Source organism: Pollicipes pollicipes, unplaced genomic scaffold (genome assembly GCF_011947565.3).
Source record: "Pollicipes pollicipes isolate AB1234 unplaced genomic scaffold, Ppol_2.1 Scaffold_2555;HRSCAF=2994_pilon_pilon_pilon, whole genome shotgun sequence".
In the NCBI taxonomy this organism is placed as follows: Eukaryota; Metazoa; Arthropoda; class Thecostraca; order Pollicipedomorpha; family Pollicipedidae; genus Pollicipes; species Pollicipes pollicipes.
Genome location: NW_023596136.1, coordinates 29,519,678 through 29,533,232, shown reverse-complemented (window position 1 = coordinate 29,533,232; position 13,555 = coordinate 29,519,678). Strand labels below are relative to the sequence as shown.

Sequence of the window (13,555 nt, the reverse complement as noted above, 5' to 3'; positions counted from 1 at the left end):
ACCGTGACGTAACGAGGACGAGAACGGTTGTGGTTGCATGTTTCAGTGTGCGGTGCCTACTAGCCACATCTGTTGAAAGGACGAACAAGCCCCTTTTTCATGAAAGTTCTGTTGTGCACCGCGCTTTTCCCACCACTGCTGAGAACAAACTAAACTAACTGTACGGAGCAGTGCACTCAATCTCACGCACCTTTTGTGCACTTACTTCGAAAAACGCGCCGGGGACGAGCTAAGGATCTGTAACACTGATTTTTGTGCATAAACTAATCGAGGGATGGTTCGAATATGGCATTATAAGAATTAGGCATTTCTAAAAAGCAGAAGCAAAGTTAACAGCGTCGGCATAAAGCAGTGGCATGTCTGTCACATTCTTGTGCATTTATCAGTTTTAGCTCAGAGCGCTGTAGCGATGACACAAATAATACCTGCATTTACATTTGAGGGAATCGATGGCATTTTGCGTTTCCATGGCAATGCCTCTGTCGATCCTCAGATTTTCGGGCGGCATCGCAGCTGCAGCGCGGCAGCCAGCCGTCGGTGTATGAGGTTAACCGGCATCAAGGTCTCACTATCGCCAACACCGGTTGCGGCCGAACAGAGCTGACGACGGCCACCCCACACGGCTCCGGCGCCGGCCCGGCTCCATCCCACTTCCTCGGCAGCTCCAGCTCCCAGGCTTGCTCCCCGCACGCCACGACGAGGGCGGGAACACGCCACTCATGGATGGTGGATCGCTTTCCGATCAGAGATTGTTCGACCGGTCTCAAGTCACGCAAACCAACGGGCACATTTGAAGGCGTGTACCAGCACACGCAGGGCTATCACTGAGCGAATGCACAGCGCGACATTCCACTCTTGCGCATAGGTTTCACGCTCATGGTAAGTTCGGCATGCTTGTGCGACTATTCGACCGTTCAATCTTTGCACGCAAAGCCGAAGCGCATGATAGGCACACGACTTAAATGGGCAACACCCAGGACCCTCTGTGTTTAGGCGATCTTAAATCACGGGTGATCAGATGTAAACCTAAAATGCAGGATCCACCGCAGCCCACACTGGCCAGCATGGAGGTGCCGAAGGCGACGGGAGCTCGGGCTCGACGGTTTGGGGCTCGCTGTCACTGACAGGGACCCAGGTGGCATCAGTCTATCAGTCATCAGTCCATCAGCCAACAACAGGACGGCACCGAGCCCACTGAAGTTCACGTGAACCGGTCTGGGACTATCAGAGCGCAAGAACCGGTCTGGAGGTGGCGGCCGCGCGCGGCGGACCCGGTCGAGCTGACGGGAGACAGTGACGACGGCGCGTGCCGTGCCGTCGCGGCGCCGGTCGAAGCGTCGGAGGTCGAAGCGTCGGAGGTCGAAGCGTCCCGGTGTCATGTCGACTCGGCCCGGCCGGGCCGGTCAGGTCTGGCCGGATCCACCGGCGGCACCGGGCCGGCGGCACGACATAGACGCGAACGTACGTCAGCACCGCGGACGGCGCCAGCGCTTCGCGCCACGATGCGATCCGCGCCACGAGTGACCGCGAGAAGCGCCATGTGTAATTTCCAGACGTGCCACATGGGATCACATGTGATAGAACGACCTAGAGATGTGCCCCGAGCGAGGGCGAGATGTGACACGTGTTGCGAGGAACGCATCGAGCCAGGTGTCAGCGGAATGATGCTGTGCCAGTTGTGACGAAGGGGGGGGGGGGCGGGGGAACGCGTCGCGTGCGGCCAATAGTTCACGCGAACACGACGCGTTCTCGGCCCCCGTGCAGTTCCCACCCAACGATCGGCTACGTCTTGAGGAGCGTGGCCGTCTTTTAACCCTCCCAGACGCCCCCACCCCCCGCCGAGCCGTCAGCTCCCGACGTGATGGCGTCCTTGCTGCCGTGCATGCCCACCCACCAGGACCCCGTGCTCTGACCATCGTCACCGGGCAGCTGGACTGAGGAGTGCAGTCAGATCATAGCTGGCCAGAGAAGAGGGGCACGCGTCGGAACGCCGGTTGATTTTCCGGACGTCATTCGCGAGTTGGCCTCGAGGAGGTGTGTCTGCTGGCCACGGCTTCCGGTGGGGAAACCGCGCCTGGCGCGCACCGCGGCTGGTGTAAACATGTGGAGCTCGCTGCCAAGTCAGTGGTGAAGACAACCCTGCTCATCGATTTTAGTCTTCCCACCGTGTCGGCAGTCAGGCACTGGCAGGCCCTCTGAGTTACAAACATCGCGATGTAAAACACAGAGTCCAATGGCAATTTTAACCAATCCTTTGCGGGTGCACTCCAACCCGTTCCGCAAACATATATACGACATCTGAACATATAGGAAGCAAGTAGAGTCAAACGCAAGCATTCCAAGCTGCTTTCTTCTCGTTCAGCTCGATTATATAGGTGGGAAACATGACCAGTCTTAAATGACCGTGTGAAGTAGCATATCATTTCGCAAAGGCAGTCCGCTATGGTACAATGGGTGCGGGGCTTGCATCCCCCCCCCCTAATCTCCGCAGTGGTTAGCAATAGACGAAGCTCCAGAAATGCCACCACTAGCTGCGTTCAGCCCACCGCAGTTGTAGCCTAGTAGGCTTTACTACCCATGCTAATGCTTCTGCCGTGTGAAGCTTGTGTGCTTTCCCACCAACACAGAGGTTCAAGGCGTCGAGGAAATCTCGATCTTTTTCACACCCATGGCCTGAAATCCAACTTAGCGAAAGCAGCGCACAGGTTCAGACTGCACGCTGGGCCTTGGTCCCTAATCTCTCGCACGCCCTGGCCGCCGGCCTGAGCGGGCTGCACGCACCAATAACTCTCCGTGAGTCCAGTCGCAGCGTGCGCCATGCGGCCAGCTGCGCTCCGATTCCGGGAACCTCTCACGCGCGCGGCCTCCCGCCGGGCCCAGATGGGGTTTGGGGTGAGGTGGGGGAGGAGTAACCCGCTTTGGCCGCCGCATCGGACCCATGGCACAACGCGTCGGGCAGACTGCGCCATGGCGTGTGCCTGACGTGGCACCGAGCGAGGTCCGCGGTCCCGCGGTCCGAACCCGCCTCCGATGCTCTTCCGATGCCAGCTCGAGATTAGAACACGGGCTCGCTACATGAGCGACCGCATGCACGATATGTGCTTAAGATCCACGTCCTTGAACCGTCACTGTTCGCGCCTTTGCTGTAATTCCTCACTTGCAGGGTCCGGAGGAAACATCTACCACGTTAGTACTTGCCCAGACATGCCCAGGAATGCAGTGACGAAAGGTTAAATGCTTATTCTCATTTGTTTAGTCACAGCTGCAGGTAAGTGAAACCCGACGAGTATCCGGACGTCGAGCGCCCTCCTTGGCCTCCATAGCCCTCAGCATTATCATCTATCGTCCTTAGCTTTCCTTTTTCGATGGCTACTTGACATGAGCACCAGTGAGCGCCTTATGTGGATGTGGTGGGAGGGTGAAAAGAACAAAGACCTTCTTTGCCCCATCCGCGGATCGTAGGCCCCGGCTGACTGCATTGTCTCGGACTGTGGGGGGCGGGATGCTGGCACGCTGACGTCACAGCTCCACTGCTGGCGACGAACCAGCTCGGCGTACAGTGCGGTCCGCTCCCCAGAGTCTGATGTCACAGCTCCACTGCTGGCGACGGACCAGCTCGGCGTACAATCCGGTCCGCCCCCCAGAGTCTGACGTCACAGCTCTACTGCTGGCAACGTACCAGCTCGGCGTAGAGTCCGGTCCGCTCCTCAGAGTCTGACGTTACAGCTCTACTGCTGGCAACGGACCAGCTCGGCGTAGAGTCCGGTCCGCTCCCCAGAGCCTGACGTCACAGCCCCACTGCTAGGTGCGCATCAGCTTGCATACCACTTTTTATATTTGGGCTTAAGACTGGATACTTGAAGCTTTTCTTGGGTACCTGTTTAAGACACGGCTTGGGACAGGCCAGCTTCGGCTCATGCCTGACATTGGACGGGGCGTGTCCGAATTTTGACGGAGTGTCGTGTCTACGGTTCATAATCATTGAACCCGCACTGCACGTGTGATACGGATTCAATGGAACTTTGCATAACAGTTGCCTGTGTACAGGGGTAGAGTCATGTGATGCGTCACCACTACATACGCACACAGTCGCACTCTGCGCCTCACCAACCGCCCTATGCCTCCCTCGCCGGCTGCGCAGCGCCAACTGACCTTTGACACAGGCATTGGTGTCCGCCTCGAAGGAGAAGCCCTGGGGGCAGCTGCAGACCGGCCGGTGGCTGCGCGTGCGACACACACCGTTCTTCAGCGAGCTGTTGCACGGGTCCAGCAGCGTGCACGGGTCGAAGCACACCCCGCCCAAGCAGAACCGGTCACTGGCACATTCGCCATCACTGCGACACTTTTTCTCGTCTGGAACAGGACAAATGAAGCGTTACCGTCTGCTGTTGCGGTATTTGGCGACACAACCGCCCAGACAGGTAGTGTTCCCACCGCTGGTGTACACTTAAGCTGTTTGAAGTGTCTTGTGGCTGGAATGGAACCAAAACGCATCGATGGCGAGCCCTTTGCCTTGATATGCAGCGTCACCTTTGAGGCTGAAATGTAGCTGTATGCCATCTAAGATACGCTGTGCAATTTCACTGCAAGACCAGCCTTCTACAACGCTTTTTCAGTTGTCCAGATCTACCATTTTAAACAGTCATTCATGCAACACTTTGCCATCGATTTTTCTTGTCAGAACAAACAGAAACACATCTTCTTACTAAGCTCCGCCTTGGTTTTATCCACTTGCGGTTGGTCTTTGTGCAACATGCATCATGACACACTTTTCAATAAATGAACTATATAATAGCTTGTCATACGTAATTTCGGTGAGACTGCGTTGCTCTGAACATTGCAATCCAGCAGAGCGACGGCGGCTTAATGTCGATGAGATAAGCATCAGCTGCCGTTAACAAACTACAAGGGCTCGCCGCCAGCAAGGCGACGATTTCTCCAGCCTTTCAAATTAATCTTTTAGTTGCCAGACTGCCTACGGTCGCCGTAAGCAATCTAGCAACTCAACAGCAGAAGTCAGATGGTGTTGTGGACAGGCGTCGCCAGCGCTGTAGGTTTGAAATTGGGCTACAACCAATTCCCGGTTACATGTCTTGGGTAACCCAGGAGCACCAGCCGGTGCCGTGTATTGCAATAACAAGTTCAACAGATAAGCTGCAAAAGACATTTGTGGTGGCTCGCGAAACATAAAATAATTTCTTCCATGCTTGTGCGGGGGAGAAGCTAAAAGACCCATCCCTCTAGTTTCTATTTTGTAGTTACTGAACCGTTTTGCTGGTGTGTAACCATCAGATGTCGTGGTTTGTCGCAGAGTACAAGTATACATGTTGGCGGGGGGCTCGAAGTCGTGAGATCTAGATCGATGACATCGCATGCAATTTTTTGCCCATCCAGTGCTTATTAGTGCACCTCTATGCATTTGTCCGGAATGCGGACCTGGGTTAATACTGTCCCTGAAACACGCTCTGTTCGCAAAAGGCTTCTCGAAAACGGAATGCTTTCTGATCGCTGTTGGTTGTAATGGTTGCCGCCACATACTCAGACATGACGGCACCATCTTGACTACCTACTCTGACTGAATGGCGAACTTGAATGGCTGAGAACCGTATGGCGGGCTGGTTCAGACAGAGGCCGGTGTAAATATAAATATGACATGCTTTCATGTTTAAAAAAATTGATGTTCACCATGCCATGAAAATATGATTTTCGTTCCTGTCGTTACCAGAAATTGGAGCGACATACATCTCATGATTCTGACTAAATCAACCGCAAACCTAACAAATCTGATTGCCATGTGTTCGACACATAGGCAATAAATCCACTTAGCTCTACCCTGTGAGGAGCAACCACACTGATACGCATCATTCATACAAACATCAAACTTAAAACAGAATGCCACATGATTGACTTGGTCAGGCTTTATTTGGGACATTCCGTGCTCTTTCGATCTTTTATTAAATGCCTTACATATATATATATATATATATATATATATATATATATATATATATATACATCATTAAGGCAAATATAGCAATAGTAGTGGTGATAGATAACGCCCAAACCGCCGTGTGCATCTCAGTAAGGCCTTAGTTGTCCGGCCATACAGCGTGGCATTAACGATTTTTACGAAGGCTTGTGACACACTGACATTGAATCGACTAGGCTTTTTTCCTGAAACGCCCGCCAGATTACGTCAAATGCTTACAACACATACACATTGCGGGCTACCGGGCTATCGGACAACCTGCCAGGAAGACACCTGGCAGATACTACGATAAAAGCTAAAAAATTGGCCTACTAATTAACAGGGAATAATTCATTAGTTCTAACAAGACCGTAACATTTTTTCGTCGTTCAGATGCTTTCACGTTGGCAGTCGAGTATTTCTGAGAAAGGAGTTCAGTTCAAATATCAGAACGAGGCCTACTTAGTACACCCAGTTCCCTCAAACAAGTAATGCTCCGGAAACACACCAGATAACACACTCCATGGTTTTACACCAGGGAAAACATGTAAGTTGATGGCTAGTGAGCCAAGAAGTGTACAAAGCCAAGGAGTGAACCACCCAACTGCAATTTTCCCGGATGTTTGGTCAAGTCCGGATTTAGCGGGGCTTCTATTCCATGGTTTGGCATGTCGTTCCGCTGCTCTCCCTGCCCGCTCCGTGGTGGCGCCCATACAGGCGGATCTCTCTGCTGGCTACGCGAAGCCAGCTGGTGGCAGTCCGCCGCTTGTCGGACCAGTTTCTCCGGTGTTGGTCAACTGCATCAGCGCTCGGTCGGGAAGACTTGGCAGCTGGCCAACAGTCGTCGTTGCCGCGTCCGGCTCGCCTGTCCTTAAATAGGCTGTGCCAAGCTTCGGACCGCCCGGCTTAGTGGAGCTTGCCTCCCCGCCTGCCGGGACCAGCCTGCCGACCCAGGTCTGGGTCTGGGTAAGCCGTGCCGATTGGCCCCCCGCCTTTCGGTCGGCGGCGCCAGGTGGTGGCTGCGTCAATGCCACATCCCGCCTCCGCAGGACGCACGTCCCGGACAGCTGTTGACCTACTGGAGCGCCAAACAGTGGCGACCGACGGCGAAAAGGGAAAGACGACAGCTGACGCACAGCGCCAAAACGCCGCTCAGACGCGGCCGAACCGCCTCAGACGGGGCGGGGGTGCTGACCTGGCCAGCGGAACGCTACGTGGATGGAGGTACTGAGGGCTAATCCTATTGCGATCCACCAGCTCTAAATCCGGCTGGCTCAACGATCCACCTTTTCCCGAGATACAAAATCCAACATGGTGCAATGCGGCCAAAGCTCAACACCATCGTCATTAAACCATTGCATATTTGTGCCTGGTTTAATACAGGATTTTAAAATGAGCACGGAAGAGTACATTGGCTAATGTTCGACTGACACGAGGCTCCTCAACCCATCTTTATCGAATCGTTCGGTCCAAAGCATTAACACCATCAAATCCTCGCTCATGTGGTTTGGAAAGTTCCCGACGCAGCCGAATTTTAAACCTTTTGCTCTGAGATACCAGGCCAGAAAAGGTGACCAGGATCTGATGAAGACCAGGTTCAGAGACAGCTGCGTGTGGTTCAGCTTTCTCAGCTCGGTGATCGAAATTGTGACCTTCCGTGTGCTTATCTGTTAGTGCCCAGCCCAGCAGTTTCTCTGATAATGAATGCATTTACCTCTTAATGGCTCACTGTTAGCGGCACTACGACGTCCACATTTCCGGAATGGGGTCGGAATCAGTTGTGCGTCGGCGTTAATTTAATTAATATGTTCTATCGGATAGCAGTCATACGCCATGAGATGTGAACAAATGGCATGCTTGATACGCAAGTCAAACCGGCTTGCAACTTCCCGCGATGCTGAACAACTTACTAATGAAGAACGCTACAGGTCACATGCGATAGTTCACTGGGGTCCATGCAGAGGGGCATTCCGGCGATGCCCTCCTCCTTGAAACACCCAGAGAGGGATTGCTATGTCTTATGGCCCCCAAAACTTCCCTAAAGATTTCACTAATGAGATAAAGGTTGAGACCTGAGATCGGCAAAATGAAATAAAAACATAAGGATGGAAAAGTGAGATATCCTTGGCAATTTTGAAGCATCAGTTATGCCTCAGTTATGAACAACCTCATTCGCTTATTTGATTATGGGGTCAATATACTCATGAGAAATTTCACTCCAAACATGCAATTTACGCCTGACACGGTCGGCGTGATCATTTCAGTTCACGACGGTTTGACCTTACGAAAAGGCTGACCTTCGCAAATTTTTTAGAAAAAAACGACGAGAGAAGAACGCGCCTAAAGTGTGATAAAGCTACAATTGAGCAAACGACGAAAGACAGGTTTTTAAAGCCAATTTCCACAGCATACTGAAGAGCCTCATGCAGTACTAACAGTGTGGGTAAAACAGGAGTTAAAAAGTGGTCATTAATAAAACGTTAAAATACGTTTCTAAGTTTTGGTGTCATAGAAAACAGACAAGCCTGATGGCAGTTCACGCGTTCTCACAGATCGTTTAAAGTGACCCGGATATTAGCCCTTCATTGCCGTTGCTGTCACTTTTTTAATTTATATTTTTTGGTATCTCTTATCTGAACTTGAAATTATTGAACCCGAATCGGAGGAAAATCATAATCATAGCAATACCATACCTCATTTACCTGAGCTGTTTACCTCCAAACCGGACGGTTAGATCCATTTTTGGCATACCTTAGGCTAAAGATGGATTGCTTTAATTGCGTTGATATAGTTTCTGACGGAACATGTCAAATCAATATGGTTATTGTCATGACCACAGATAGAGGCTTAAGTTGTCATTCTTCATCATGCATTTTGACAGTTTCTTAAACTCTCTTTATATTTTCACAGAAAGCAGACTAAGGTGACCCAAATCCGAGAAGCTGAGTTTTTGGGATGAATTCAGCAATTTCGTAAGACGATTTGGCTCCTCCCCCAGCACCGAGCGACTAGATCCGCCAGTGCGACAGTCGTTTAGCTCCCCCACTCCACTTTCACCTTCCCAGTCCCTGTGCAATAGTTATCTGTGAATCAAGCCGTTGCAAGCCATGACACCAATGAGCCTCTGCCCGCGCCTCAGCCAGCCTCAGCCTCAGCCTCAGTCAGACAACAGCCGGTCGCAACAAGTGCACACAACACACGGCACGGTCAACAGGGCCGAGGACATGGACGCGGGCCAATATTTACCAACCGCAGCGGCGGGGTTCAGCCGGTCGGGAGGTACCGCGCGCATGCTAGCTGCGATATGAGCAAACAGATCCCATGGTGCAGCTGCAGCCAAGCAATCCGAGTAGCTCAAGGCTAAATATACACCGCGCATTACAAAGCTCTTTCATCGCTCAGCTACAATAAAACTCAGGGCTACATGCACCTATGATTTGCGAACTCATGGCACCGGAGATGCGTCCCTTATGTAAACGGAGCAGACGCGAATCGCCCCATGTTCTATGCCTTGAATTCACAAGGGGGCAACAGAAAAAACGACGAAAAACCGACCTGAGGAGCCACCATGTAAAGTAGAGATAGACAACAGAATGGGAGGAACGCAGCGAAGACAGTGAAGACTGAGTGATATACCCGGGTCAAGCGGTGGTTCATAAGCTACAAATGCGTCGTTTGCACGCTATGAACCGTTCTTTAAGCTACACCAGACGGATCCAAGACGAAGAGCGGAGCTGTCGAATCGTTGGCAGTTAGGCACCAATTCTGCGAGCTGTCGGCATTAGGCGCGAGCCGGGAGCGACGGTGAGCCTGGTGTATACTGAGCTGCAGGGTCGGCCGCTGCCCATCCCCGTGGACCGTCCCACCAGCCTGTGCACCCAGCTGACTGCCCCCACGGTGCGAAGCACGGCAACTTTCTCCGCCACCGCCATGGTCAGCTGCGCCGCAGAACAGTGCAAGGCTGCCACAGCCATCCGCCGTCCCTCAGTCTCCGCACACGTCAAGGAAGCGGCGCGTCCGATCTGGCGTGACGCACGCCTCACGTCACAAAGAAGCAGACCGGCCCATTCATGAAATGCCTGCAGGACGTCGGAGGTGTCGGAAAGCCGAACCGCAGACGACGGTTGGCCAGCCGTCACCGGTTCTGTGAGCGGCGCGCCCGCTATCGGTGGGGGAGGGGGGGGCGTGGCTGGCCGGCGGTCATCCGCTTCGCCAGGACACGTGAGTCAGCCGGGCGCCGCACTGTTTCCGGCGGCGCGAGACACGCTGTCGCCGCAGACGCCCGGTCGCTGGCCGGAAGTGTTGCCGTTCCGGCTGGCGGACTCGCCGCGGGCGACGCAGCGGTGCCGCTTCCCTGTTCGGTACCGCCGCCGCCGCCGCCGGCACGGGCGCCGGCGGCGGCGGCGCAGCCAAAACAGGACCGTGCAGTTTGATAGGCCACGTTGTTACGCTCTGTCCCCGCGCTGACGGCGGCTGGGGGGGGGGGGGGGGGGCGTTGACCCCACCTGCATCTTTCACGGTCACGGTGCTGGCGCCGTCATGGACGGCACACGCGAGTGAGGGACGGCTCTATGACTTCTCCGAGCGCCCCGCCACACACGCAGACCGAGACTCACCACCCGGAAGTGAATAAACTGATCGTCGTGATGGAAACAACTGCTAAATGCCTGTCCCAGGACTGATCCCAGAGCCATCACTTTTCAACACTGGCTTTTCAGCACACAGAGCACATTCGTACATGAGGACTTTTGGTACGGCTGAACGCCTCGGTAGTTTGCAACGGCGACCAGGCTGCATCAAAGTGGCTTATCAGCGACGTACCTGGCTTAAAGGCTGAGCTGCGTGTTCGTTCGCACCGAGCAGCTTGCTGACCGTGCACCAGTGGTGTGAAGGAAACTATGAGAACGTCACAGGTAAAACGACGCGCTTACGTAAACACGGCTTGGTCGTGTTTTGTTGCTACCAGCCATGGCCCTCAGCCGTCATGTTTATTGCTTCATAACCAGTTACCATGGCGTTCAGCAGCCTGCACAGGCCCATTACCATGATAATGACGAACACCTGAGCCAGTGCGGTCGGAAGAGCAGCACCTGGCCGACCAGCCGTTCCGGGTCCGGATCCGTTACCAGCCGACAGACCGCTGCGCAGAGCAACGCCCCACCCTGCCCGACGCTGGAGATGAATGTCTGCGCCGTCCTCCTCAGAGCCTCTGCGCATTGCACACTGCCGAGGCTGCCCGGAACACTTGTCAGAGGCTGCCCGGAAACACTCGGCTAGAGGCTGCCCGGAACACTTGGCAGAGGCTGCCCGGAACACTTGTACAGAGGCTGCCCGAACGTTTGTCAGAGGCTGCCCGGAACACTTGACAGAGGCTGCCCGGAACGTTGTCAGAGGCTGGCCCGGAACAGCTTGACAGAGGCTGCCCGGAGCACTTGTCAGAGGCTGCCCGGACACTTGACCATGAGGATTTATCTTGGCACCTTGATGACGCACACCACCACAGATGACAGCAGCCGCATATTCTTTACGCACAAAAGCCGATATAATTTTCCACACCGGCGACGCCGTATTACAAAAGCCGTACATTGTCCCCGCTTGTTGAATATATCACGCTCAGTTTACATGCGCATCACATTGTTAACACGGTTCGAATATTGGCTTGCCTTGCACTTTATTCTCAAAGTCTATTAATATTTCCCTCTTCTTACTTTGACGATAATTAAAACCTTCATATTGTACTAACATCAAGGGAGTAGAGCCAATGCTTCACCATCGCGCAAAAAAGTCCCAAATTTGCACCGGTTCTCCCGACTTTGATTCTCACCACCCACATCACAATATTGCCATCATGTTACGTCACTTGAGCCGTGGCGATTTCGTACTCATGTCAGAGCCACTGCCGTTGGTTTAAACCACTCACTGTAAGGTCAGCAGCCTACGGAATGGATTTTTTCCTGCGATTATGCCGCACGTAATGATAGCTACTCATTCAGATCAACAAAGCTGGTTTTCGGTTAGGCGTCCAGACAGCTAGCCGCAGATCGATCTTTAGCCGCAGAGGGATGTTAGCCGACGCGGCTAGCCGGCCATGAGAAGAAAGGGCTTTTGAAAAAAATACATGCGTATGCATTCGAGCTGTGGATTCAGGATACACATAAATCCAATACGTTAGCCATTCGGCCATGATTGCAGGGTCGTGCAGGCGCCAAATTTATAACACAGTTACTAGTTGTAATTACTTAATGATAAGTAACCTGCTTATAGCACTGTTAATGCTGGAAATACAGCTGTTAGTAGTTAGTACTATCTTAGCTTATCAGCGTAGCATAAAACACATAAAACAAAGTGCCCTACATCTAAGGCAAAATCTGTATTTGGGGCTGGGATGGTTAGGCGAAACCATAATTGGGATTGATCATATCGTTGGGATTTCCCCCACTAAAAATTGTTTTAAAGAGGTCCTGGTTGTGATTGTCATCGTACCGTGTCGTGGTCCTGTCGTGACGCGTCGTGGTCCTGTCGTGCCGTGTCGTGGTCCTGTCGTGCCGTGTCGTGGTCCTGTCGTGACGCGTCGTGGTCCTGTCGTGCCGTGTCGTGGGTCTGTTGCGCCGTGTCGTGAGCCTGTCGCGCTGTGTCGTGGGCCTGTCGTGTCTTGCGGGCCTGTCATTGGCCTGTCGCGCCGTGCCGTGGGTCTGTCGTGTCTTGTGAGTCTGTCGTGGGCCTGTCGCGCCGTGTTGTGGGCATGTCGTGACATGTGGGTCTGTCGTGCCGTGTCGTGAGCCTGCTAATCCCAGACTAAAAAATCGATGCTGGTCTCCCGTGGAGGGACTCATCCTAAGCGATATGGTCAATGTTGTCACGAATTCAGCATTAAGGCGCCTGGCTGTGTAGGTTCCACGGAAGGCCAACGAGGCCTGTCACACAAGTGAGAAAGGTGCGTGTTAAAAGTGTCATGGACGTCTGGGAGCAGGAGCTGCAGAGTGAGTCTGTCCAATGCAGAGGCACCAGCGAGGCGTCACAGCGCCCAAAACAAATCCCCGGGCGTTGCAGAGGTCGGTAAGTGTGACGCTGTCTGCGATCCTGTCGAATACGTGTCAGTCTATCGCAGTGTCTGCGAGCCTGCCTGTCAGTTCTGTCATCAGACCGGGGCGAGACTCTCCTCCGGATTGCTGGCCGGGCGGCCAGCTCCACCGCAGCCTTGATTCCCATGAGGGTCCACCATGGCGTGCGCCGTGTCTCTGGGTGTGGTATTTATGGGGGATTTGGGAGGGCAGCTTATGCTAAGCCGCATGCTTGCCAAATGGACTTCCCCAACTTGGCTCAACATAGAACTCTGTGCATGCAGGATGTGAAAGGTGACCGCGAACTAGCCACATCAGGCTCCAACATCTCTCAAACTTTGAATTCGTACCTGTCAGTGTCAGCTCCCCTCCCTCGATTAATACAACAGCGTTCGGCATCGTTTTCGGATGATTTGGTGACCACTGAGCTGTCCAATAGCTAACAGGTGCACAACATCGCAGAGGTTTTCACTACTGACTAGCAGTGGCACCCGCAATAGCGGTGATCATGTTGCGTGATTAGCAG

General features: G+C 53.4%; 1 protein-coding gene across 1 annotated transcript in view; it reads right to left on the bottom strand.

Moving 5' to 3' along the window:
- The window catches only part of LOC119100022 (putative epidermal cell surface receptor), a 53,952-nt gene extending 52,573 nt beyond the window's left edge, over positions 1-1,379 (bottom strand). The window contains exon 1 of the mRNA XM_037223141.1: positions 1,286-1,379. Within this exon, the coding sequence (XP_037079036.1) occupies positions 1,286-1,379 (94 nt within the window). The remainder of the gene's footprint in view (positions 1-1,285) is intronic.
- Between the last annotated feature and the right edge of the window lie 12,176 nt (positions 1,380-13,555).